Below are 22,892 nucleotides of genomic sequence, written 5' to 3'. Positions count from 1 at the left end.
CAACAAATACAAAAACACCAACAGTAGCACACAACATTATATACACCATACATACTTGTCAAGTCAATAGACTATATGCCCTTTTATTTATTCTATAGTAATTTAATGTTTATTTTGTAAACCTCGCCATAGTTGGATTTAATTGCTAAACGTATTATGTTACAAATATCTTATCCTCCTATAGGTTTTAACACGAATGCACCAAGTCCCAGAACCCATTGTGTGCATGGTTGAACCCCCCCGGACTAGAACCAAACTGCCTCAATCCCTACACCCTGCAGAACCTCCACAATATTTATCGGTTTGATTATGGACCTTTGAGGCGTAGAACTGAAGAAGAGTAAGTTATTTTTAGCTATAATAAACTACTACTGTATTAGATGACAAATCAAATAATGGTTTGCTATATATGAATGATCTAGGAGCAAATAATTCAGGGAAGAAAGGCTATCAAGTAGTTCCATCAAACTTTATTTTGATAAATGTACAAATTGATCATGTGTATATATACACTGTATGAGATAAGATGGACCTTTATTAATCCCTGTGGGGAAATTCAGTTGTTCAAGCAGCCAGAGGGTAAGGGTGAAAAACAGGACAGCACATATATGTTATCATCCATTCCTCCTCTTATAGGCGTTTTAGGCATCTGGCCTATCGCAGCTTCGTAAGCTGGTGCTGGGGCTTTTTGGGACGAGGAATCAGAGTGGTCATCCCGTCGTGTGTGGTCCGCCGGATACGCCAGGAGTTCCCTGATCTGGCTGGACAGTACGTGGGCTTCCGACCGCCCCTAGACTAAAACGTGAGACATGGCGGGCTACCACTTCCTCCTTTGAGGGCCTGTCAAATTGAGTGGACAGGTCCTTTGGGATGTTGATTTTATTCATCTCCTCCACAAAGGGTGTTGGGTCCTCAAAGACTTCTTCAAACACCAGCCTCATCAGCTCACCCACGTACACTGAAAAATATAACATTCATATAATAATTAATCATTTGTATACACTTATTCATTTCTCTTTTATTCTTTCATTGTACAGATAATTCAGTGTGGCTATCTCTCTAGCCCTCCATCGTCTGTTGCAGTCATCCCGGTTCTCCATAGATCTGGCCAGTTCTTTGGTACTTTGTGCTATAATAATTTAAAATGTAATTTATGTTTGTAATAAAAAAAATGTTGACAACTTACTGTATGTAGGCTCCTTCTTTACAGGCTTTGCTGTGCATTCTCCCCTCCTTGATTTTGGATAGGCCAATCTGTACACAGGTAGTCCTGCAGCTGTTGTGTCTTGCTCACGGTCAGCATTCTCGTTGTGATGCATGGCTGCTAGACACAACCAATAGAATAGCAAAATAAAATAAGACTTTGTGTTATGACAGAATAAAACCCTCATGCCACTAAACAGTCACTGTGTTATAAGATGCTACTGAATAAATTATACAGTGTATTACCTGCACAACATTCCCATGAAGGGAAAAACCACATTGTTGGGGGCAAAACGCAGAATCAAGCTGTGGAACGACTCCAGGGATGAGGTCTGGTAGTGATGGCTTAGCTTTTGCACATCTTTGAGAACTCTCTTGTTGTTGAGTATTTTCTCAACTTTGTGGAGTGTTATTGAATCTTGAGTACAATTACAAAAACATCAACATTACAACTTATCTTACCTATCTTATGAAGGAAGTGAATTGTTTTTAAATGTTTCACTTGTTATTTGCAATTTTTTTATAAATATTGAACTTACCAGGTTTTAGCCATTTATTTTCATCCGTTGTGGCTCTTTCAGGATGTTCACACTTGGGGAATAAGGGGTCGTCATGCACGTGGATGTTTTGTAGGTGGTTGACCACTGACGTCCACCTTGCCACCTTATCCGGCCCCGAGGTTGTACTCGTCGCACTCCAGTACACATGGTTTTTTATGCTCTGCAGCCACCTCTTCAACAACTTGCAGTCCTTGTTCTGTGAAAGTTTCACAAGTTTCTTGGACAAACCTGATAAAAAGAAAACGCATGTGAATATTCAAGCAATAGTGTGTAAATGATGTGCTGTGATGGACAATATTCAAGGGTGTGGTGGAAAGAGGGTGGTGGGCAGACAGAAGGGTAAGCACAGCATGTTAATTACAACCATAACATCCATATGATAATTGCATGACAATGGTCAGGGCGTCACCCTTATGTCTGAAAACATTTTATAGCCAGGAAACACCCATACATATTCATATATGCATCACTGTAAATTCCCATCCTAAAGAGTACTCCCATTATCCTAAGATTAGTGAGTGAAATGTAATTTACAATGACAAAAGGTGCTGTGATCAAGTGGTCTGCCAGACAGTTTACAATAACAGAGGAAAGACCAGATTAGAGGGACATATAGGGGGATATCATTCATGTATCTATCCAGACATGTCATGTCTGCTGCTAAAAAGGACAGTGTCTCTGATTTGGTATTCTTTCATTACAACATATAGGGATAAATACCTTTTTCAAAGTGCCAGACATCATAGAATTGTTCTATGTTGCGTTCCCTCAGAAACTTCTGGATCTGTGGATGACGGTCAGTCACAATGTACTCAACCGCCAAATCGTTTGACTCCAGATGATCTAGGCATCTTTTGAGTCCCTCCTTTTCCATGTGGTAACTACCACCTACTTCATTGCTCTGTTGGTGAATAAGAAATAGGGCATAAATACACTGAAGCATGCATCAACAGCCAGCACGCCTAAAATTACACCCAGAAAGAGAATCCCACCTGAACAAGCTGGAAGTCCACAATGGTGTTGCTTCCCAGGTGCATTAGTGTGTAGCTCCCAAACTTAGCTGAGTGGCCTGAAGAAAATATAATACAGGAGGTTTCAAGACTTTTCAACAGAATTTCAATGGATAAGTTCGATGAATTGTAATATACACCAGTAACTCTGGCACTAGACTGTCTTGTCTGTTTCTGCTTACCTGGAGAGTCTGCTCTCATATCTCCTGCAACTGTGACCTTTCCCCCCTGGTGGTGTAGTTGCTGGAAAATCTTCAGCTGATCAGTTTTCCACTTGTGGATAATAGCAGGCTCCAGATAATGCCTAGCATGCCTCCTGAAGGTCTCATACTGGAAGATCTCCAGCTGCATGGCTCTGCATATCTATGAATAAATAGAAAAACAGGACAAGTATTTGAAAAAGTCCACTTCTGTCATTTTTCATATGCGTAAGATGGTAAAATACCTTTTTTAGTTGGAAGAAGGAAGCACCAGTGAAGTATGTAGCAGCAGATAATTGTAAGTTGCCAACCGGGGTACTTCCAATGATGGGCTGGCTCTCCCATTGTCTGAAGTAAGTGCAGTTTGGACAACGCTGTTTGAACGCCACAAAAGTCCCATTTTTTCGTTTTTGGACATCACAGTCTGTCTTACAAAACGGACATTTTTCAAACAGCTGTCCGAAGCAGCTTTCAAACACAATGTACTTTGCGTCACTGTGCGTGGATCGTGTCTGAAGTCTAATGTAACAAAACAAAATTAACAATACATGTTAGATGTCAACTCTGAACAACAGTAATAGTAATGTGTACCAAATATACCAAACTTACGATACGTCAGATTCTTCTACAGTATCATCAGGGTGGTAACTCGAATCCAGAGTCTCTTCAAATTCAATCGAAGTCTCTCCTTGTTCCTGCTCCAACTCTAGTCGAGGTCTCTTGCTAGGTCCCAATCCTGGGCCCTTTATTGGTGTAGAGGACAAGGGGATTTCTGTGTCGGTGGAAGTTTTAGTGCCAACACTTTTGAAAGACACCGTGGCCTGGATGCCTGTTAATAAAAAGGGAAAAGTGCATAAATACTATGTACATTAGATAAGACACTAATACATTGTAAAAGGCCAACAACTTGTGTACATCTGACAGATTAATTCATGAAAAATGTACAAACTACAAACAGCACTGTATTTATTGTAGTCAACATAACAGTATTTCTGTGATATACAATAATATCAAATAAGGTTTTATTTATAGAGCACATTTGAAAACGATTTTTGGTCGAGCCCAAGTGCTGTACATGTAATAAAAGCACAATTAAGGTAATGTATCTGTGATTTGTCAGTGTTATAGTCTACCTTTGCTTCTCACATGTGCCGATTTCAGTGTTCCCCGGGCCAACTGTGTAGCAACAGAAATGGCGGACACTTTACATTCCACTGTCTGTGTTCCCACAGACCGTGTCTTACACCCTCTGAGTTCCCACACAAACAGTCTGTGGACGGTCTGTTTGACATCCGACTGTACTGGAGCGGTGGGTATTGTGTTCCTTCTGTGATGTACTCTAAGAAAGATACACATAGTATTCATACAATTAATTTTGTATCCGAGGAAAACAGTCAATTTCATAAAAGCAACACTTTTACAATTACAATGTTCTACAGATAGTCTGCTACGTTCGGTCATTCATTGTAGCTGGCATGAAAACAATGTTTTTCATAACATCTCTAGGTTAGAGCTTCTAGCTTAGCTTATTAATGGTAGCTCGGTAGAATACACGAACGGCAACTGTAATTACTGACCGTACGGTTAAATCACCCGGAGTATACTGTCTATGAGTATTTCGTGTGTGTTTGCAGACATTCTCCTGCTATGAGATACATGTAAGGCCATGTGCTAACATCGGTGTTGAGGTCTGGGAATGCTAGGTAGCCCTTGTGTTTACCTCGGTAGCATAGCATAGCATTTACACAGTCGTGGTAGATACATTGTTTGTTTTAAACAGAATAAATACACAAACCACAATGAATACTTACAGGTTGTGTACTGTTAGAAATTAAAATCAATGTTTTGATGGCATAATGTACCTTAAATGTACCTTTAGTTTAAATGCTGTTTTATACTGAAAAACCAGAAGTTCTTGTGCACAACCAGTTAGACTTTTATTCTGAAAATCCTTCACCTCCGGTTAGCATTTAGCATGAGGCTAATATACCATTTCCTATAGAGGTGAATTTAGCAGCGATATGATGTTGCACACCGAAACCTACTGATTTCAACACTACAACTATAGACGTCGAGATATTATTATTGTTGGATATTAAATGAAGGTACAGTTTATTTGAGTACGTTATCGTTTACAGATGTGGGTAGCATGTCACAACATTCGGAACGACCGGAAATCAAATTGCTGTGAAGGATTTCCTGTATTTTTTGGAGTATTGATTACAGCGTTTAGAATGTGTTAAATGAAAAGTCATGAAATAGTTAAGGAGGAGAAAAGGCGTGTTTAGATATATATTGAATGTACAATGTCTGTATCCTGTGATATGCGTAACAACGGACATTAAATACGCGGAGAGCCGGCCCCCAGGGAGGAGCCAGGAGAGGCTATATAAACAATGAAACCTGAGGGGTTCGGCCTCTTTTCTCTGCTAACAAGGGCCAGATGCACAGCTGTATTTCTGTTGGACCATATCCTGTTTGTGACTTTACCACGCTTTTTATTAATTAAAGTACCAATTTGAAAACATCTCAGAGACTCCATTTAGTCTCCTTTTTAAGCTTCTCTTTCCTGGACGCGAGAATAACCATCACAGTTAACAATTGGAATGACCCCAACGTGATTCTCGTTGAACCGGAGAGACTACACAGCCGGCTGTTGCCCGGAGCCGCTGGCAAACCCGTTCGACACACAGAGAGCTCAAACTACGGTAAAGAAAAAGCCTGTTACGTCAAAATTCTTCAATAGTTTATGCAGGACAATCTTAGGACTGTGTGTTGGACGGCTGCTTCCGGTTCCTGAAAATAGCTGGGAAATTAATGTTAAAACAACCAAATTTATAACAATAACAATCATATAACACGTGGCGTTGCATTTTCACAAGCAGGGTGAGTTCAAATTACTTATTTTTCTTATATTTAACCCTGCATCCTATTCGTTTGTCTGTTATTACATGTCGGCGAGGCTAATCATTTCAATTGTTTCTTGTTACGTCTCAATTTAAACGTGAATGGTTTTAGGCCATTAATCAGTGGGGACTGGTTGAGACAAGAACAAAGTGGAGTGAGTGTTTGTGATTTTCTTATTAAAAAAAGTCCTTTTCGAGGAAAAGGCCTGAAAAGTTTGAAGCTTTCAGTGGACAAAACATCACGGAGTGAGTGTTTGTGTTAAGGACAGTGTGAGGCTGTTTTTCTTTTTAAAAGTTCTTTGTGTGATGGGGAAAATCATTTCAAAGTGTTTCTTGTTATGTTTTAATTTAACGTGAATGGTTCTAGGCCATTAAACAGTGGGGACTGTTTGAGACAAGAACACAGTTGAGTGAGTGTTTTAATTACAGCAAGAGGCCTTTCTTATTAAAAAAGTCCTATTTGAGGAAAAGGCCTGAAAAGTTTGAAGCTTTCAGTGGTTGTTTTTCTGTTTTCAAACAGACATTGCGCGTGGATTACGATGAGGAGTGCGACATTCGTGCGTTAGATAGACGATATTCTTCTGATAGTGTTTGCTTAGCGTCTTACTTGGTCCCATGATAGCGTGTTTAAACAGAGGAGATAACCATACTGGCTCTTAAAGTCAAAACATTACGTACACAGGTTGAAGGCTGTGACGTAAGGGTATGAGGCCCATTTATAATTGTAAATTACATAGAAATGTTATTTTAAACTGCAGTGTTGTTTTGTGTTGAATTTTCTAGAATTAAAAGAACACCCTCATTATTTCAACTCCGCTCTGAGAGCCACGAGGTGTTTTCAAATCCCTTTGTTCTTCAGGTCAAAGGTTTGAAAATCAGTTGCCATCTTGTCTTGTCCTCGTGTTTACAATGAGCAATGGCAGTCGCCATTTCGTGAAATGCTAATTTGAAAGTACTCAGTCCTACTCACATGAGGCTAGGCACTCCATCTTGAGAAGGATAAATCATATTTCTTTGCAGAGTTGGAACTATAAAATAGACAGGTTATTTTACCGTGGGAAGTTTGGTATTTGTAGGGATCTGATTTTAGAAGTTTCTTTTCTGCTTGCAAGTGTAAATTGAAGTTTTTTTTAAAATATTCCAGTTTGCAAATGTGTTTTGGCGTTTATGTGCTGTGTTCTTTTACCATAGTGTAGTGTTCTTACCTAGTGTAATTCTCTTTCCATTTTTAAGAAGAAAAATAAGCTTTTCTTGTTAAATAGAGGTTAGTTTTGCAACAGTAATCCCTAGTGGATTAAGCTGGAAATTACAATAGCGCACTCTGCTGGAAGTACAGAATTATTACATAGAGGTAACACTCAATAGAAGTTTAATTTGAAGTGTTATAAATAAACACATGCTTGATCGCCAGGATAGAATTGCAAGTGGTTTCTAATTATAAGATAGGAAACTTTAAACAATACTTTTTCAAATAAGCAAACAAATGTATTGAAGCTAACACAAGTTAGGACATTTACATAATTTCATACACTTTGGTATGCACTGTACACAGTAGATTTAGATTTTCACCAGATTTCTAATTTTCATAATTTTCAAAGTCAAAACCATACACTATACCATTTTTATTTTAGCATTTCAGATTTTAAAATTTGCATAATTTGTATCTTTTAATTAACTTTATTATTTAAAAAAATCATAATATTCATTCGAATAGGAAGAGAGCATGTCACCAAAACAAACTAAACTGGGACTAGACGCAGAGCCAGGCCCAACTGCAGATATCAAGGAAAGGGTAATAATCTGATCAGATGCTTTAACCTTTCCAATTAAAAGAACTATATGGAGTGAAGATGAAGAAAGATTTATAAGAGTTACAAGTCTGATACTCCATCTGGAATATGCCAGCCTATTGGCACACAGCATAAATATGGTCCGAGTAGCAGACCTGCCAGTGAGGGAAGACATAGCAGAAAAAACAAAAGACACCGTAGCTTGTAGGAACAAGACAAGGAGAAGGGAGGGGAAACTTCCAGAGCAGGCAGGTCAGACACCTCCAACAATTCAAGCTCAGGAAGTGCCAGAGATTCAGGTGCAGAGTCAACAAAGAGGGGGAGGAGGTTTCCGAGGAAGACAAAGTGGCAGAGAAGGAGGGCGTTTCCAAGGAGGTAATCGATCAACAGGACAAGGTATCCAAGGTGAAGGATGCTCCATATGTGGTCAGTTCTCACATTGGGCCAGATATTGTCCGCAACACAGGATGCTGCAAGTACCAGAATATCTTCCCACACAATTTTGGCAACAGCAAACACCTGCATATCATCCTACCCAAGTACAGCCGCAAGCACAGGCATACACTCCCATACAGCATCAACAAAAGGGACAATGGAGAGGAGAGCCACGATCAAGACGAAGAACAGATGAAGGCTGCTACAAATGTGGTCAGCTGACACATTGGTCCAGAGAGTGTCCGCAGAACATTGCACCAAACAACGGCCCTCCATGCAGTTACCCCGGGTAGGTTTCCATGATGACAACGGAGGCAGGGGGTCTCAGGGATGTCAAAGACGAACAGCATTGCCAAACATGACCCAAATGCCACTGACACCCTGGTATCAACCACAACAATGAGGAAGCTCAGAGGGCCAGACCACCAGGTGATGCATCCTCAGCCCAAGGGTATTTTGAAATCCAGCTACATTGAGTCATATCTGTCACCACAGGAGGGAGAGGTTGAATGTTATTTAAAGAGATGGTGAGTAGCATATTGCATTTACACATAAAGCATCCACAGATTAGTAGAAGATTAAAACATAGTAGAACATTTAGCAGACTATTTTTGTAATTATGAGAAGGATAGAGAGTACGAGTGATGTTGTTCCCCCACACAGAAAACTATTGTGTCCACACAGCTAGTGAGGTCAAGACGACGGGTTTCCACCCAAAAATATGAAGACGGAAACCTAGTACTCGCCCAAGACGGAGGATCCATACCAAATCCTCCTGTTTACACCGACTGCAGTTCAAGGGGCGGCGATACACCTGACGTGGAGCTGTTGAGACCTAAAAACAGAAACTCGCTTCTGCTGTGGTGAAGTCTGGCTACAAAGGGAGGTGTCCGATAGGGTCGCTTGTCTCAAACCAGTGAAGAAGTCAACAAGAACCCAGCAGAACTAGAGAGTGACTGTTAGCGGGAGAACAGTGACAGAGCGACAGAGACTGGCACAACATTTTCCAGCCAGTACATAGATAGACCCCGTCAGAAGACCGGGGCTGTGTTTAAAGGGGAACTTCATTTATTGTTAGTGGAAGTGTAGTTTTTTTAGTCAAACAATTATGTGATTTATGGAGTCAGATTACATTTTTCTCATAAACACAATTTTATAATCGGTCTGAAGTATCTGTTTTAAGGCAATGAGCTGCAGATTAAATAACATAACACTGATCGAGAGCTTGGATGAAGAAGTTGTAGGGTTTTTACAACAGTTTCAAGAATCAGTTTTTATTTATTTATTCTTGAGTAATTTTACTGATTTATAATGTAGTGCGTAAGGCACTATCTCATTTTGAGTGAGGGGCACCAGCCCTTCATGCATGTCACCCTCTGTGAGAATGGTTCGTATGTTTCCCTCTAGTTTAGATACATATTATTTTATCATATCTTTGTTCAGCAGTATCAAACAATCCTCTAATCCTAGAATTATTGAGACGCATTAGCGACATCAGGGGTATTGTTTTTCGCCGCAACAATGATGCATAATACCAGGACAAAAGCCATTATTGCAACAAGTAAACCATTTTTTGTGCTAATGACAGATTTTAGTGAATATGTTTTTATACCATCAGAAAGCCACACATCATACGATATTTTGTACGCCTTATGGGTACACGGAGAAGTTATATTTATTTTGTGCAACGTTATGGGTTTTACATGTCCTGTTCAGAATAGGGTAATCATTGCAATATTAATTGAGCATGTTCTGCCCAAAGGAGGGAGTGTCATGATTATACAGATATGTTGATTTCAGTGACGTTGTAGTTAATAAATAATAACATGTAGTTAATAATGGGTCTCATAACGACAAAAGGTATGCCAAAGCTTGGGCCTCCTCCAAGGAGGGAGTGGTCCAGTTTTAGATATTAGACGAATAAAAGTAATGAATATGTCAGAACTCTGAGTAATATTATCCAAGTTTTGTCTACACAGGCTAAGAAAGCTACAGAGATACAAGACGAGACACCAGAAGAGACTCCTGTTCTGCCAGGTGATTGGGTGAGGGTGAAAGTTCACAAAAGACAGTGAGCTGATCCCGGTGGACGGAACAGTGAGAAGTTGTAATGAACTTCACACGCGCTCCGGTTTAAAGGTAAAGAAAAAGGAGCAAATTGACACCACCTCACACATTGTCACCCTTCACTGGCGACTTCCAGAACATTATTGGGAGTTAGGACTGATTTGGCAGAGCTGGAACAAAACAATAAATAGAAATAAGATAAAGATAGAAACAGCTCAAAAGACGAATTGTCTATAGATTTTTATAGATAGTACACTAACGTGAAAACCTATTTTTGTTTTACATCTGAAAAAGAGTCACATTTTTGTATACGTTATTATAGTACTCATTATTTAAATTCTGTAACTGACACCAAGGGAGAAAATAGAGATGATGTCAAAATCAAAGCCAAAGCTATTGTGGGGTCCCCTCGGGATAAGAGTCAGAATAGCATTGTTGATTGTGCTCATTACACTTGGCACCTTTCTGGTTGGATGGGGAGTACAATATCAAGTAAGACATGGATCCATTAGTCCACTCATAGAGAATGCCCACATCACTAACAAAACTCCAGCTGTGTTTCAGAGAGTTTCACTTATCCCTAGAGCCAAAAGATCAGCTGAGCAACAAGAGGAGGAGTTAGAAATACTCGGTCCCAAAGGTGAGGCGATTACAATCAAGATGATTCACCCCCCATATATGCAGTTCTTGTATCAAATGATGAGATGGGTTTAAGTGATTGGGATATGTAGGTGATGGGAATTTACAGATTAGGGAAATCTAAAAATACACTGGATCCATGTTTTAGTCTGTGCCAGAAACACCCCTGTTAAGTTTATGGACAACCAACCGGTGACCAGAGCACAATTATTGAAAATGATTACAGTAGAAACAGGCTACTAACCCACAAGTACAGCTTTGTACGTACAAACTCTATGAACAAAATTCCCCAGCAGATTGTGGAGACATTGCAGATATGTCCAGTCACAAAAGTTACTTATGTTCTAAATAACAGTGAGATTTAAAGTGATGGAGAAAATATGGGGACGTTTTTAATAGTGTGTGAAATATGTGGTGCTTGAAACATGTAGGTATTTTTAATTTATAGAAGAAAATGGTTTCCTGAAAGAGTTATTTGGAGTAGCCATGTTGCAGTGGGTGGAAACAATGTTTAGGGATATGGCACAACCATTAGTAGACATTAATTGGGTTTAGATGACATTTAACATCTAAGACAGATAGTAAGATTAGGAAAATAGAGTGGAAAGGATTGGATATGTTTTACCTCAGTGTGTTAGAATTAGCTATAGGTAATGCGGCCCGAGATCTCTCTCTCTCTCTCTCTCTGCCTGTCAGAATGCTACGACCCCATCTTCAGACAAATGACCTCACCACAGGAGACTCCTCCTCCTCCATCAAACAGACAGACTACCCGAGCTGAACCAACAACGACCTGAGGCATCCAGAACCATCTCCACCTGAGGCATCCAGAACCATCTCCACCTGAGGCATCCAGAACCATCTCCACCTGAGGCATCCAGAACCAAACCAGCATGCTGACAAAGAGGCAAACTCTCATCGGTCCCTCAAACAGGACATGAAGTTCCAAACTGAGCCGCGAGATTTGGCACAAGAGCAGAGTGGGACATGAGAGCAGAATACACCACTCCATGCAACAGCGTAGAGACTGAAAAGGAGGAGATGAAATGCAAAGCAGTTGGGCCACTGAAAAGAGTTACAGCGGGAAGATCCAAGTGCGGATGGACTGAGGAGAAGACAGGATGGAGGAGAAGACAGAACCAGAGGAGTTGGCATGGGCCAGCAGAACGTGAGGGGGTTGTGGCTTGACGACCAGAGGGGGAGAGAAGGAACACAGGAGTGAGTGAGTTTACACATAAACACACTTATTAGAAAATAATCCTAAAAACACACTGAGGGTAGAACATATTATTCAATCTTTTCATAATATAAACAAATTATTCTTATAGAGATTCTTATTCATGTGAGAATTTGGGGAAGATTTAATTTGTTACAATATAGATAGCAGGCAAATCTTTATTTGAATGGAAAATGTTAAAGGTAGAGCTGGGACCAAGCCAAAGAAAGTATTCCAATCTAGAGTATTGATTTCACCATTGTAGCATGGTTATTACCATAGGAGAACTGTTAAGGTGGAAACAACATTTGTTTCTCGTCCAAGATGTAGAGTTTTAAAAAGACACTAGGCAAAGAGCGATTGAAGATTTTAATTTTGAAAAAACTAGTATAATTGGGAGTAATACATGCGGGGCCTTGGATCACTCATTTTAATGGTGCATATTTTCAACAACAAATATCGTTCAGGGAGAAGAGGTTGCTCAACCCACCCTGCAGTTGTTTTAAATCTTACTTGCAGCTTCAGAGGGAGCGCACGGCACCAGAGTATGAGTTTTAAAAGACAAGTGCCACCACCTCCTAATGCTCATCCATTTAATCAGTGATGACCTGACATTTAGAGATGTTATTTAAAAGGAGAAACATATCTGCCATGAGTGAAAATTCCTGAATTGAACTACAAACCATTAATGAAATGACTTCTGTTTTTAAAGTCCTTGTTAAAGCACCCAAGGTTCCACACACTGTTAAGGAGGTTAGCATAGTTATTTAAGTAGACCAGAAATGAAAATAAATTAGTATAATGAGTTATTGATATTCCACCGGTTTTCACACCATTTCAGGGACTTTATCACTGCATTAGAACAGACCACCCCAAAGCCAGTAGGGCTAAGAGACCAGTCCCAGGGGGAGTTTAGGCTCCAGGGTACAAGGATAGCATAGGAGCGCCCAGGGGAGGCCTAGATGTTGCACTAATTCCATGTCCTAAAACACCAATTGATTACAACGGCCTCTTTTAGAGAACATATTACTTTCATACCTTAAATGATATGAAAGGAGGCAGGGTACATTTCTCAAGGGGGACAGTTACAAATGCTAGTAGAAACAGACGATCCACCCCTGTATACAGATGAATGAAAATGATGAGTTAGTTTGAATGATGTTAAATTATATGGATGTTCAGAGATGAGAATGTTCAATGAATGTCCAGCCGAGGTGATTCTTTAAATTATGAAATCATGTGAAGAAGAAAAATGCTAAAATGGAGTGAATCCATTTCAATTTACTTATGCTATTCCAAGATAGTTTATTTTATTCATTATTATACTATACTATTCCAAGATAGTGTATTTTCATTTTTTATTATTACATTACACTGGTACAAGATATTGTATTCTATACTGTTCTAATATGATGGATCCCATGTTTTATAAATCATTGCTATTTTAAAATGGGTCGTTTCTTTTCACTTTGTAAAAACAAGTGCCTTAACACTGAGCGTGGTATGAGAACGGTTTGTGTGAAAGGAGGGAGGAAGAAATGTTCTGATAGCAAGCCATTGCAAAGAGCCATATTGAATGTTAACACTAGAAGTTATGCAAAAGGGAAAACTTTTATGTTTGAACACAGTCAAAGTATTTTTGTATTTTTGTAAAATTGAGGCTATTTGAACCATTCCATTTTGATTGTATGTTTTTGATATGAGTTATGTACTGTTCAGATGAAGAACTCATTGATTTCAGTATTATACACACCTTTTAGGTGTGTAAGGAGGGACTGTTAGAAATACAAATTAATGTTTTGATGGCATAATGTACCTTAAATGTACCTTTAGTTTAAATGCTGTTTTATACTGAAAAGCCAGAAGTTCTTGTGCACAACCAGTTAGACTTTTATTCTGAAAATCCTTCACCTCCGGTTAGCATTTAGCATGAGGCTAATATACCATTTCCTATAGAGGTGAATTTAGCAGCGATATGATGTTGCACACCGAAACCTACTGATTTCAACACTACAACTATAGACGTCGAGATATTATTATTGTTGGATATTAAATGAAGGTACAGTTTATTTGAGTACGTTATTGTTTACAGATGTGGGTAGCATGTCACAACATTCGGAGCGACCGGAAATCAAATTGCTGTGAAGGATTTCCTGTATTTTTTGGAGTATTGATTACAGCGTTTAGAATGTGTTAAATGAAAAGTCATGAAAGAGTTAAGGAGGAGAAAAGGCGTGTTTAGATATATATTGAATGTACAATGTCTGTATCCTGTGATATGCGTAACAACGGACATTAAATACGCGGAGAGCCGGCCCCCAGGGAGGAGCCAGGAGAGGCTATATAAACAATGAAACCTGAGGGGTCGGGCCTCTTTTTCTGCTAACAAGGGCCAGATGCACAGCTGTATTTCTGTTGGACCATATCCTGTTTGTGACTTTACCACGCTTTTTATTAATTAAAGTACCAATTTGAAAACATCTCAGAGACTCCATTTAGTCTCCTTTTTAAGCTTCTCTTTCCTGGACGCGAGAATAACCATCACAGTTAACAGTACCCGAATCTCCCGCTGGTCCAAACAAAGTAGGAACAGCATCGTCCTCCAATATCAGCTTTGCAAGTCCGAAGCTAAACATTGTTACGTTTTTAAAGCTTTGGTCCGTGAAATGCACACACAACAGTACCGGCTGGTAAATCAGCTGGAACAGTGTTAAAAAGGAATGTCAACCACTGACTTCGTCGTGGTTCTGCCTTCGGTACTGCAAACATTGTGGATTTCTCCACACAATATAGGCAACAGACCCTCCGCGACATGACTGGATAGAGCTTTGAAAAGAAGCAGGTTTTACGACACTTAATATGGTCGGCTGGCAGAGGAAGTGACGTCACGCGGTGCAGCTACCTCACGCGGGGCAGGAAGTAAACAATGGAAACTGAGAAATCTCCAACGAGGCTTTTGGGGGAGGTATTTTCTGTGTTAGAGTTTACTCGCTACAGGGTGTACTTTGAGGGTTTTGACTTTGCAGACTGTTTACATGCATAAAAACCTTCATAACACACAAGGGGACGGGCAATAACCGGAAAAGCATGACATGGGACCTTTAATACATTTGTTGAATCAACAAGGTGGTCTGATTGTATGAATCATTGAGATATTGTTGAATGGAAACATTTATTGGATATTAATCACAAAAATACATAAATCTAATGCATTTTGATTGAATGTAAGCTTAATTGTTATGTATTTCAAACACATACACATTATTCATCTTGAATAGGTAACCTAATTACTATGTACTTCAAACAAATATACTTAATGTATTCTTAATACATAATCTGATTAATATGCATTTAAATTCAATAAATTATATTAATACTGAATACATAAACCTGGTGAATATGCATTTCAAATGAATAGGCTTTATTACACTGATGCATATGCATCATGTAAAGTTTATTAGGTAGGTTTATGTTCAAAATATAAAAAAAATTAAATGGAACTTTGTCATTATTTTACATAAATCTTAAAAGTTAGGGTTAAATATTTATATGAGTGTGGACGGAGGAGATGTAGCGGAGGAAACAAAAGGAATACCCGTGGATAGACTGCAAAGCTGGGAAACTGGGCTGCAAAGTTTGTTCATCCATATTGAGTGTTCTGTAATCAGTTACTAAATACTGAATACATGGCTCTGAAAGTAATCAGAATACAGTTACAGATACGTGTCTTAAACGTTGGAATCGGGTCTACTTTAACGTATTCAGATTACTTTTAGAATACTTTTGGAATACTTTCTTTTTCCATAACAGATGGGTATGTTTTGGTGAACAGGAGACACATATTTTACTGTTTTAATGGCTTATCAAGAACTCAAACACAACATCTTGGTGTCATTCTGGACAGCTCCCTCATCTGCACCACACATAAAAAACATCACCCGGACTGCATTCTTTGTACTGTCTTAAAACCTTTCCTTGGAATATGTTATGAATTGTAAGGTGTCCTTGGGTGCTTTGAAAGGCGCCCCTAAATAGAATGAATTATCATTATTATGTATTATCTGAAACGATGTAATAACTTTTAAAACTTGTTCCAGTCACTTGCCCCAGGCATTCAGCAGCAGCAGGCCATTCACTTTGATTTGATCCCGTTATGAAATGTCATCATTTCGACAATAAAGAAATTCTACATAAACGTTATCTTGCACATTTTATCTAACCATCTCCGTTTCTAACTTTCAATATATTTTAAAAGAGATCTCTCTCTCACCTGCGTGCGGGGGCGGGGCCTCACAGACGCGCTGCATCTCTCTCTCGCTCACTGACATGCTGCAGCGCCGTGCAGTGTGCACACAGCTCTGCCGGTAATGAATATTACATTTTGTGAGGACATTTTTCCACCAATAATTCCAATAAGTATTCCAAAATGTATTCACTTCAGGTTTACTAAAGTAACTGTAATCAGATTACTCGTTTTTCAAATGTAACGCCAGCTGAATACAGGAATGGCCCCTACACACGGCGGCGTGCGTTACCGCTTGGCGGTGGGCGTGTCTGAAGCTTGGGGATTTTTTACGAACAACGCGACCAACAACCAATCACATGAATGTCCCGCCCCGGACATACAAAGCAAAGCATTCACGCTACATCCATGCTGGCTAAATATACTGTCTATGCTTGCTAGCTGTCCATTCAAACGAAGTACACTGGATATAAACTCCCCAAACAGGCGAAAACCTACCAGTGTCACCCACTGTCTCTGCCACCTCCCCCCATGCCTGGCTCCTCCGGTTTGTATCCATGTATGTAAAGAGGGACTGGTCATATAGTCCCGCCACGATCTTTTTCTCCTCCATTTTTTTACATATGGGAAATAACTGCGGTCTGGCTCTCCCAACATACACGCGGTTTGATTGACTAGCGCTTGTAATGTCAGATTTGTATACGCGGGATTTGATTGGCTGACGCCTCCGTCGAGGCGGCAAAAGTAGAACATTGCTCTACTTTTGCAGCGAGCACCGCGAGAGAAGCTACGCTTTGCTCCCACAATGCAGTTCGGCGAATCGTGACGTCACCCCATTCAAAGTGAATGGGCAGAAGCGTTGAAGCGGCAACGCACGCCGCCGTGTGTAGGCTCCGTTAGCCTACTTGATTTTTGTATTCTGATTACGTAACGCCGTTACATGTATTCCGTTACAACCCAACCCTGCTTCTAGGCTACTGTCCCGCAGCTTCTGCCTCTCTGTTGGACTCTGTCGCAGCAGGGCTACTGCTGTGGTGCGGAGTGCACAAACCAGACTCTTCACAACGAAGGATCACTTCTTCTTCAAGGCAGGGAAGGTTTTGCAGTACGCTGTCTACTGTCCCGCAGCTGCTGCCTCTCTGTTGGACTCCGGTACTGCACACAGTGGTTACTGCGAACGCAGTAATCACGCCGCAGTCACCCCCGTCGTGCGGGCCGGATGAGAATGTCTGGCGGGCCGGATGTGGCCCTGTTGCATAAACGGTGGGTTACGTATTGTAACCCTAGTTCTAGAGTGATGTGTGTGTGAAAAATGCATTTAGTAAAAACTATGGCATTTATCCCAGAGTAAGAGTCATCTCTCTCCACATTCCACATTTCCCCATAATGTCCGTTTCAAAGAGACGGCATTATGACGACCCCCCCCCCCGAGAGCGGGCCGTGGTGTGTTCAGGGACCTCAGTGAAAAATCGGCCCTTTCTGTGTCAGCCCCCCATGGGTCAAACTTCCTTTTTATGGAGGGTTTGACGGCGGAGTGGGCCACCAGAGAGTACCACAGCCTCATAGCTGCGGCTCCGCAGCTGATTACACATCCCCTAACACAATGTTATGGGGAATGGAAAATCAGTGGTGTATTAACAGAGCGGACGGACAGGATACTGAGACTGGGTTATTCACTCCAGTTAGGCAGCATCCCTCCTCCGTTCAGAGGCATGAGAGAGGCAAATCTGTCATCCCAGGAGGAGATAGGTTTCCTCTCGGCATGTGCACTCTCAAGTCAGAGAGAAGGGGCACTATTTGTCCTTGGGTGTTATGAAAGGCGCCCCCCAAAATAAATGTATTATTCCCTGTACTTCCTGGTTCCCAAGAAGACAGCAGAATTCAGGCCCATTCTGGATCTTCAATGCCTGCACCAGCACATTGCATGCAAGAAGTTCCATATGTTAACTATGAACTGTTACTGGGACTGGTGCAGCCAGGCGATTGGTTCACAACCATTGACCTGACGAACGCTTACTTTTATGGCGAAATTGCTCCAAAACACAAAGTATTTGCGTTTTGCCTTCCAGGGGGTAGCCTACGAGTACAACAGACTGCACTGAAAAAAAGGGCACTGGCCATCTGTTGGATTTATCCAAGCCTATTGTGTGAATGCTATACAATTGTATCATGTTCCGATGCAAAATTTAATAGTATTGTATAGAATCTACATTGTATGAGGAGAGAGTACATGAACGTGTTTAGGTCATGTTGGGATAAAATGAGTCAATCAAATAAATGTATCAATTCCACCGCAATACCCCGCGAAATGCATTTCTTTTTGGAAGAAGACAGCCGCAAGGAAGGCAGCTCTGTCACTCAGCTCGGATCGGTAAGTATGGATGGCTGGAATACATTGGAATATTAGTTAATGCGTAACCATATACATATGGTTACAGTAAAACGAGTGCAGTATACTACTACATGTAGTATACTGCATTGAAAGTCACCAAAATAAGTTAATGAACTGTCATGAAGTTATTTGCTCTCGTGCTGTTGAATTACCGTGTGCTACGTTTACTCTGTGAAAATGTCCGCCCCAACAGTAACGTTAGTCAGTCGGGTGTGGCCCGCTGCAAGGTGTGTTGGTTCGTAGCTACTTAATGCTATCTGTTAATTTAGCCATTGTTAGCTAACGTAGCATTAGGATTAACATTAGCTTTCAAACGAAAGCTTTTGGTCAACGAGCAGTACGAGTTTACATTACTGTCGTTAAGAGGCTGGGGCGCTCACGTTTTAACCAAGCAAGGGAAAAACGGCCATGCTTTTTAATGTCAATGCTGTTTTTGCTGCAGCAGATTGCCGTCAGACGACCGTAGTGCCTCCGCTGTGGCTCAAGTTCTGTGGTGAGTATGTATTTTATCTGTAAATAACAGGATTAGAAGTGTGGGTATTGTTTAACAGAATTATGATACCAGTAGGCTACCCTTAAAACCTGTTAAGCCCGATTGCCCCCACCGCGGCGGTGCAGATGCAACATCTTACAAGAAACAGTGTCTGAGGGCTTCTTAACATTTAACAAACTATGAATATGTAATACCCAGTTATCGGGAAGAAACTCGGCTAACTGAAAATATTAACAATTTTTACCTAAACGAAACATAATTCCAACACCAAGCTCTAAATCACCACTTAGCGAAACGTGCTAACGGGGCTAACGGCTAACGGCTTAGCATGGTTAGCAGTCCGGTGCGTCAGCTTTAGGGCATGTATTGGCGCGTTTCCACTGCAGGCCTCGCTCGGTTTGGTTAGGCCTTATTAGGCCCGGCTCACTTTAATGCTGCGCTTCCATTACAGTTTAGGAACTGGGGTAGTTACTATAGTAACGCAGTGTAGTGACGTCATCTTCAATGAGCGCCCCAAAAAACAACACAGCCGTTAGCTCTTAGCACTCAGAGCTCACAGCTCTTCATATCTGTTCAGAAACTAGACAAAAGTTACAACAAGTACAAACCACTAGGGCTGTGCGATTATGGCAAAAATCATAATCACGATTATTTGGTCAATAATTGATATCACGATTATTTTGACGATTATTCATTGACCATTTATTGAACTTTAAAACAAATAATATTTTACCAATAAACAAGATCAATAAATGTGTTGGAGCGCACTTCCAAAACCATACTAAACATATATTAATATGATAAATAAAAATAAATTAGACCAAAATAAATGAAATCAAATATGTTGCAGTGCACTGTCACAACCTACTGAAAACTCCTTAACATATAGCCAACATTTTGGTAAAACATATTCAACATATTCCACTCAGTTAAACGTTGAAGGCTGGCCAACCGTCATGGTCCAGAAGTAACAGGAAATACATGTTGAACTACAATTTAAGACCAAATAAAAATGTTTAGGCCACCATGGCAAATGCTGGTAGGGCTGCTCATGTCATCTCTTAAAGATTTTTTGCAAGAAATACCAGCCTGTTTACATGGTCTGGTTTCAGAGATGAGCGCAGGCAGGTGACAATATTGCCACCTGTACTGAAGACCCTCTCTGAAGAGGAACTTGTGGCAGTGCTGCCACATATGACACAGGAAAAAAAGAAAAGACTCTGAAGAACCCTTTCTTTGCCATTATATAAAAATAGTGTTGCTACAAAAGTATAAATTAGGCTTACTAATAAGACAACTCAGATCTGAAGCTACACAGTAATCTGCTGCAGCAACAGTGCAATAAAAAAGACAACATTAATAGAATCAAACCCATTTTTTGTTGCATTTTATTAGAGTATACAAATAAATGCCTTTAAAATAGGATGCAAGCAACACTAGTTTCTGAACTGATAGACTATAATCAATTTAAACAGAACAGATCTTAATGTTTGCATTCTTATACCATTTTGTACAATAATTATCATGAATAAATTCAAACAAACTAAAACTTACAGCAGATTAATAACGGTATCTAAATTGAGTTTTTATTATATCAAAAACCTGTTGAAATGCTACTGTCCCACAAAAGCGCGTCGCAGCCTCCAGGAAAGCTTCTTTCATAACTTCGCCGTCTTCGAAAGACTTCATGTGTTTCGCAAGAACGTGACTGACACGATAAGATGCTATGGTAGCAGCCTTGCTCTTGTTGTTGGGCCTGGTGAAAATGGACTGCTGTGCATTTAGCTGTGCTCTCAGGCCCCTCCCCTTTTGGAGCGTAGGGCAGAATTAGGAGGGAATTCCGTCTCGTAGCGTTTGTGCACTGTTTTGAAATGCCGCTCCTAAATTACCCTTCTTCGATAAAGCCACGCTCGCATTGCAGATGAGACAGATGGACTTTGAATTGGAATAGATACAAAAATAATGATCCTCCCACTTGGAGTGAAAATTATATATTTGGGCTTTTTTGCTTCTGCCATAATTGCGGTCTTGTGTGTGTGCGGACTGTCACTCCTGTTGACCATCCATGCTGTTGACACGGACAACGTCAGCGAACTAGTGCACTGCTCACCAGCCACGCCCGGACACATGGGGTGAGGCCGGCCAATCACAAAGCTTTGATGCGTTCAAGTGCATTATTCTGGCACGGGAACATTATGTTACAGGACATTAACGATAAAACAGAATATTGTTGTTCTATTTTTAGACACATCTCGCGATCGACTGGGAATCTCCCCGCGACCCTTCTTTTTAACTAGTTGCTGCTCTTGTTCTGACATCTTCGCTTGCGCTGAACACTCACAACACATGTCACTCCCACGTGGCCGAGTGGGCTTTTAGGGAGGGGCGAAAGCGCACCCAGCAAAATAATCGTATTTTGTCAATTATGCTGTTTTCCTAATCGTCGCAAGCCATAATCGTAATCGCGATTAAAATACGATTAATTGCACAGCCCTACAAACCACAGACTGCCTGTGTCATGGCGAATACAGTCGCTGGTTTATTTATGTCTGTATAGGCCGTTGCTGTGAGTGTGGACGGTCGGAGCATATATAACGTTATCTTAGCCAAGCTCCATTTAGAACACACGCATTTTAAAAGGTTTTTCGCCTGCCGTCTGTCTGCAGACTTGTCAAAGCATTAATTCATGGTTTTTACTAACCGGTATCAGTATGTTGTTACTTCGGCATCATTTTGAAACGTGTATTACAATTAAATCACGGTCAAATATGTTCATCTTGTTGTAGTTGTAGCCCCCTTGCCAGCGATTCTCTCTCTAGTTTAGCATACTCAACCCGACTCAGCCTGGTTGTTCCTGGCCCTAGAACCACGATTTTATAGGGCCAGAAAAAATGTGAATTAGGACCCGCTAGCCGGTACTAGGCCAAGTGGAAACGCAACCAAAAACGGGCCCCGCACGGCTCGGCACGCTTAAAGCGAGCTTCCATTGCAGTGGAAACGCGCCATATATGTGTGTGCGTCATTCTAGGTGATACAGATAGGCTATATGCTCTAGTTACCAGAAGCACATGGCTAATTATTATGCAGCACATGGCTAATTGTAATGCAGACTGACATCATCGGACTTTCCCAGTGCCCCATGTAGCAGTGATTATTATGATAAGGATAGGTATCCTTTGACTTGAGAAGTCGATACTACTTGGTACCAGGTTATTTCGGTAGGTACCCAGCCCTAAATATATATGTACATTGAAGAGAGAAATGGTGTCATTTACATTTTCAGATGCAGAAATGTATATTGGCTATTTGTTGCGATGCTATAAAAAAGATTGCCATCATCCCTAAAAAAAACAATCTGTTGACCTGTAGAGTATTTACTATTTGTGTTTATAGAAATACAGTTTTGCATTGTATAAGTGTTTTTTGTGTTGCTCTTTGTTGCTGCAGATTGAAACGCGAACTCTGCGTGTCTGGAGTCGGCGCTTTTACTGTGGGCTCAAATTTATGTGGTGAGAATACAATTGTATTTTGGTTTAACCCCCTTCCACTCGGTTATGTGATTGGCCATTGTGTGATGTGTCACACTTTTTGAAATGCTTTTAAAACAGTTGTGTCACTACTGTTACTTAGACCTTCCCCATGTTATTATTGATTGATGTTTCATTTCATTTTGACAGCTTGTTTTCTTGTTCCAGTCTGTTACTGTCACTTTGTTTTTGACACTTTAAAATACTGCTA

At 40.5% G+C, this 22,892-nt stretch overlaps 1 protein-coding gene across 1 annotated transcript; it reads right to left on the bottom strand.

Annotated features, from left to right (window-relative positions):
* Nucleotides 1-452: 452 nt before the first annotated feature.
* Nucleotides 453-4,215, bottom strand: LOC117552380. The gene is made up of 10 exons (XM_034225756.1): nucleotides 4,107-4,215; nucleotides 3,583-3,802; nucleotides 3,219-3,492; nucleotides 2,956-3,136; nucleotides 2,756-2,832; nucleotides 2,484-2,664; nucleotides 1,743-1,991; nucleotides 1,450-1,621; nucleotides 1,187-1,324; nucleotides 453-958 (listed from the first exon to the last, which is right to left on the bottom strand). The coding sequence occupies exons 4-9, from the start codon at nucleotides 3,122-3,124 to the stop codon at nucleotides 1,297-1,299; spliced, it is 876 nt and encodes a 291-aa protein (XP_034081647.1). The 5' UTR covers nucleotides 3,125-3,136; nucleotides 3,219-3,492; nucleotides 3,583-3,802; nucleotides 4,107-4,215; the 3' UTR covers nucleotides 453-958; nucleotides 1,187-1,296.
* Nucleotides 4,216-22,892: the final 18,677 nt, after the last annotated feature.

Source organism: Gymnodraco acuticeps, unplaced genomic scaffold (genome assembly GCF_902827175.1).
Source record: "Gymnodraco acuticeps unplaced genomic scaffold, fGymAcu1.1, whole genome shotgun sequence".
NCBI lineage: Eukaryota > Metazoa > Chordata > Actinopteri > Perciformes > Bathydraconidae > Gymnodraco > Gymnodraco acuticeps.
Note: the sequence above shows the minus strand (reverse complement) of the source record. Positions and strands in the feature narration are given on the sequence as shown.

What these genes read in the sequence shown, in the direction of transcription:
- LOC117552380 (XM_034225756.1), bottom strand. Translation starts at nt 3,124, where the DNA reads ATGCAGCTGGAGATCTTCCAGTATGAGACCTTCAGGAGGCATGCTAGG. An exon ending in TGGACTTCCAGCTTGTTCAG is followed by an intron (nt 2,665 to 2,755) that starts GTGGGATTCTCT and finishes ATTCACCAACAG; the next exon opens with AGCAATGAAGTAGGTGGTAG. An exon ending in TGTCTGGCACTTTGAAAAAG is followed by an intron (nt 1,992 to 2,483) that starts GTATTTATCCCT and finishes TCTTTTTATCAG; the next exon opens with GTTTGTCCAAGAAACTTGTG.